This window comes from Chrysochloris asiatica, unplaced genomic scaffold (assembly GCF_000296735.1).
Source record: "Chrysochloris asiatica unplaced genomic scaffold, ChrAsi1.0 scaffold00256, whole genome shotgun sequence".
In the NCBI taxonomy this organism is placed as follows: Eukaryota; Metazoa; Chordata; class Mammalia; order Afrosoricida; family Chrysochloridae; genus Chrysochloris; species Chrysochloris asiatica.
In genome coordinates this window covers 3,780,829-3,785,924 of record NW_006408774.1, presented here as the reverse complement: position 1 = coordinate 3,785,924, position 5,096 = coordinate 3,780,829, and the positions used below count along the sequence as shown (strand labels likewise).

At 42.1% G+C, this 5,096-nt stretch overlaps 1 protein-coding gene across 1 annotated transcript in view; it reads right to left on the bottom strand.

Annotated features, from left to right (window-relative positions):
• Positions 1–5,096, bottom strand: part of CC2D2A (coiled-coil and C2 domain containing 2A) — a 175,007-nt gene that overhangs the window by 27,445 nt on the left and 142,466 nt on the right. Inside the window, exon 27 of the mRNA XM_006873814.1 lies at positions 1,747–1,950. Within this exon, the coding sequence (XP_006873876.1) occupies positions 1,747–1,950 (204 nt within the window). The remainder of the gene's footprint in view (positions 1–1,746; positions 1,951–5,096) is intronic.

Below are 5,096 nucleotides of genomic sequence, written 5' to 3'. Positions count from 1 at the left end.
AATCCAAAGATTGTAAAGCTGAGAAACCTGAGCTGTTTGAAAATTCTATAAAAACCCTGCAGACAATGAATTCGGGGCTCTTTCCCTATTCCGAAATGTCGGATAAGGTTAGAGACCTGGCTCGAGCTTGATTAAACGACCCTTACGTATTTGCATCGGTACACGGCTCCTGGGTGGTCTTTGGGGACCCTGAATTCTGGGCATAACAGTTCATTCTATTTTGCATAGGGGCACCATGAGATGGTACCGACTTGATGGCACCTAATAACAACAATGAGTTGGAGTTGGCTTGATGGTGCTTAACAACAATTACAACAATTGACTATTCTATGGTTTGTGTACCTCACTAGTGTTGCTGTTGCCCTCATATACATCTCTATTGCTTAGCTGAAAATCGAACCATGAAGGTGAGTTCAGTTCCAGACCTGCATGGTGACCAACAGCCATAGTCTCAGGGTTCCTCCAGTATCTTTCTGACCAGTGAACCATTTTTTTTTTTTTTTCTTTGTTGTATGGTTTTGAGTTTTGTTCTAGATTTTCTCCTGCTATATCTGGGATCTTCTAATGTGATCTCTTTCAGAGCAATTGGCAGTGGTAGCCGGGCACCATCCAGCTCTTCTGGCCTCAGAGTTGTGGACACTGATGGTCATGTTAGAACTGAGGTCTTTTTGATGACAGTGATGCAGTGATGTATAATGGTGGAAATGTCTCATCCACAGACTCCACTAAGCAGGCCCCCGTGACCAGACCAACGGTGTTGGGCTTCTGGTGGGAGAACTCAAGCTCTTGTCTGTCTAGGAAGGAGCAGACAACCCCCCTCTCCTGCTATGCGGAGCGAAACTTCTTCTTCTCATGCTTTACGTATGCATATGCTAGGAAGGACCCAACAGTTCCTTCCTCCAGCTATGCAGATAAAATTCTTTGTTCTCTAGGAAGGTACAGTCAGCCCTGCACTTTGTGATTTTCCTACCTATCCTAATTCCGCATACTGCCCTGACTTGTGTGAAGCTTTTATACTCCCTGATATAAAAAGACCCTAGCCCCCTTACCTCGCATGGAAAAACTTCACCATCCAGCTGGCCATCACTGGACACAGCCGTGTTTTGCCCTTTGTAGGTAAATTCCCTTGGTGATAAACCATCTCTTTTCTTTTCTATAATAAACTAATATCTCTCAGAATGAGTCCTGGTTGTTTTTTTCGGTCTCTCAGTACCTTTGTACTTGTTGTTGTTGAGTTTTGTCGAGTCGACTCTGACCCATAGCGACCCTGTATAGGGTTTCCAAGGAGCAGCTGGTGAGTTTGAACCACCAACCGTGCAGTTCAAATGGCTTTGCAGTCTGGCGTATTAACCCACAGCGCCACACCAGGACTCCACCTTTGTACTGGAAAGTTTTTTCTTTTGGGCCTGAACCCCAACAACAGAAGTTATTTATCTATAAATTAATAACAAAAGGTAAAATATACTGAAATATAAATTCCCCAAAGTGGAGAGCAGAAACACGAAAGGTCAATACATGTATGGAAAGATGTCCAGCCTTGTTAGGATTAGAGATCTTTGAGTCACTTGCAGCTGCCAAATGGCCCAGATCTTTTCTCAATACCAAATTTGTACATTAAGTTCTTAATCATAGATGATTCATATAGTTAATATTTTCACTACAGTGAACCACGGTAACTAATCTGACAATGCATTGAAATTTTAAGGCATTTTTAACAACACTACTGACTGACGATGATATGCTTACCGCAGTTGCCTGGGGACTGTTGGGGTACACATCAAGGAGTTCCTGTGGCGGGTTAAGAGACTTGAGATAACGTGTAATAAACACAGTTTTTCCACTGATGTCAATGACTGTCGGAAGGCATCGGCGATTTGGAAACTTTAAGGCACATTCAGCTTGAAACTTCTCTGTTGCTTGAAGCAATTTCTCATCTTCCTGAGAATCAAACTTCAAAAGAGAAGATACCATGGACTTTAGATAGGGTTTAGACAGAAGACACAAGAGGACATGTTCCGAGATCATGTGAATTCAATGTGCAGTCCAGGAAGGATGAATAAACGATCCTTTATAAAACCATCATATCCTCATGACCCTTCAGTGATGTAACCATATTTCTAGTTTAATACTTGGCTGATTCCTTAATACTTGAAATAGATCCAACAGGAATCAAATAGTCAAGTAGCAAGCAGCCATATGGGAACTACTAGATTAATGAAAGAACCTATCAAAATGAAGCTAGGATACCGCAGTCTGATTAATGGCACTACGCAATAGAGAGGATGTATATTTCCATGGTGATTTTATTGGTGGCTCAGAAACAGGGCATTTCAAATGCAAAGTAACTTATGATAAATGGGCAGCCAATTTATAGATATATACATAGTCCTGGTGTGGTACTGTAGGATAAGCACTGGATTGGTAACTGCAAGACTGGAAGTTCAAACCCACCAGCTGCTCCTTGGAAACCTTCTCCAGGGTCACTATGAGTCAGAATTGACTCAGACACTTCACAACAACATATGGATGTGTTAAAAAGCTTCACCCCTCTAAGCAGTGGAGTGAAGGATGGTGTGGATTTCAGAGTAAAAGAAAGCAGGATTTCATACTTGACATGCTTGATAATTATTTTAAGTGATTGTCTGATCCACGAAGAGATAATTGCCAGATTTTAAAAATACCTCAAAGTGCACGAAACGGAAGAAAGTTTAGTTGGCTTTAGACACATATTATAGTCATTATTATTATTTTTTTTGTCAAATCCGTTCTAAACAGAAGACACATATTATAGTCATTATTATTATTTTTTTTGTCAAAGCAGCAATAACAGGAATAATGTAGGTTGTTTAATGCGTTGACGAGGTCTTAATGGCTTTACACGATTTTTGTTGTTTAGTCTGCAAATGTAAGCATGTCTGCTCGCACTTCAGAGCTTCAAGACAAATCCCAACAGAATTTGATGAAAAGAATTCATTGTTAAGTAGAGTTTAGTTTATAGGCTGTGCTTGAATTTTTTTTTTTTTTTAAGAAGGAATATATCCACATCCAACCACCCCCTCATAGTCTGTGTAGTGCAACAGAACATGGCTCTTCTACCCAGGGTCTGTAAGTCTCACCAAACACCTTTTTTTCTAATGGGTCTGGGTAAGAGAGGGTGGGAGAAGATGCTGATGGGATGATATGATTAACAGGGTTAATTATGATTGTAAAAACTTGGAACCCTAATGTGGCTATAAAATGAGCCATCTCAGAAGTCAGAAGGTGAGTGGGATTGTAGCATGTCCTTTGGATCACACGATCCCCGGATCACGCAATCCCTGTGGATGGAACCTCCCTGACCCAGGAGACAGAGCTGTGATACCAGAGGAGTGGCAGAAGCAGAACCAAGAGCCAGAGCCTGAGCCAGGGCAGTGGGCTTCCTGGCCTGTGGAGCAAGAAAGTTGAGTGCCTTGGGCAGAGTGGGGAGCCTCCTTGCACTAAATCATGGGGAGAGCTCGGTTTGCTGACCCACAAAGCTGAATGACTTCAGTCTGAAGGCTATAGTGTAAATAGAATGCTCCTTGGACCTTTTTCAGTTGAACATTGTAGTACTACTGCAGGATCAGGGTAGATCCCAAGGAACCAGAAAGGGGTCAACCTGCAAGCTTGGTGGGGAAGAGGCTGTCCTGACCTAATAACTGTGTCCCGAGCATCTGGGATCCTAAATTGTAAGCTGCAAACTTCCCTAATAAATGACACTGTTGTGAGTATTGTCTATGAGTTCTGTGTGACCGTTGTCAAGGAGTGTCTAGTTAAAAGAGAAGTAGTGTGCTGTGGGAGGGATGGCTGGGGAGGTGTCAGCATGGGTGAAGAATGTTGGAGGGTGCACACAGGTTTCCTAGGAACCGGCTGTGGGCCCACGCTGATGGTGATTCTCCTCCTCCCTGCTTGTGAAGTCAAAGGAAGCCAGAGAGCGCTGCTTCCATCCTATTGTTCCAGTCTGCTTTGTTTTTCTCTTTAGCACTTAAAGAGTTGGAGATGTGATATATTTATTTACTTACTCCTCCATAGAGTAAGGTTCCTAAAGTCAGGGTTTTGTTTTGATACAGCTTTGATCTCCCGTACAAAGAATACTACCTGGCACATGATGTTTGTTCTGTTGCCACTGAGTCAGTTCTGATACCTAGCAACCCTATGTAGGGGTTCTGAAGAGCGATTGGTGGGTTTGAACCACTGACCTTGCAGTTAGCAGTCTAGAGCTTATCCTAGGTGCCCTTATACTAGAACTCCCAGCACCACACCAGGGCTCCTGACACAGTGAATCACAAATACTATTGACTGAATGAATGACTGAATTGAAAATGTCCCATTACTTTTTTATGACCTCAAATAGAATCCAGACCACTCTACTTAAACTCTTGACATTTCTCTCTATTGGTACAAGACTGTGACTTATTTTTTAGTTTGCTTCCTCCCTCCCTAAATTTTACTTATTTTGTTGTTGTTGAGAATACACACAGTAAAATATATACCCGTTTGTTCAAGTTTCCACATATACAATTTCGTGACATTGATTATATTCTTTGAGCTGTACAACCCTTCTTGCCCTACGTTTCTGAGTTGTTGCCCCTATTACCAGGAGGGCCCTGGCCCTGGAGACAGATATCATGCTTGGCAAAGTAGAGGGACAGTGAAAAGATGAAGACGCTCTTGAGGTGGGCTGACACAGTGGCTGCAAATACACTCAAACATAGCAGTGTGTCCTTCTGTTGTGCATAGGGTTGATCTGAGTCAGTGGAACCTGAGAACAATGTTATTCATGAACATAAAGTCTCTGCCCTCTAAAGTTCCTTTTTAATCTTTTGAGTTGCAGCTGTGGTGCTGTAGGACCAGTACTACATGACTAACCACAAGGTCAGTGGTTCAAACCCACCAGCCACTCCTTGGAAACCTTATACAGGGTCGCTATGAGTCAGAACTAACTCAACAGCAACACTGTCAGTTTGATCCATGTAGTTTTAAAAAGAGTACAATGCTCAAGGGAGACATTTTTTATTAGCTAAACTAAATTATTGTTCAGTATTAAGATGATATTCAGGGGATATTTTTGGTTTAAA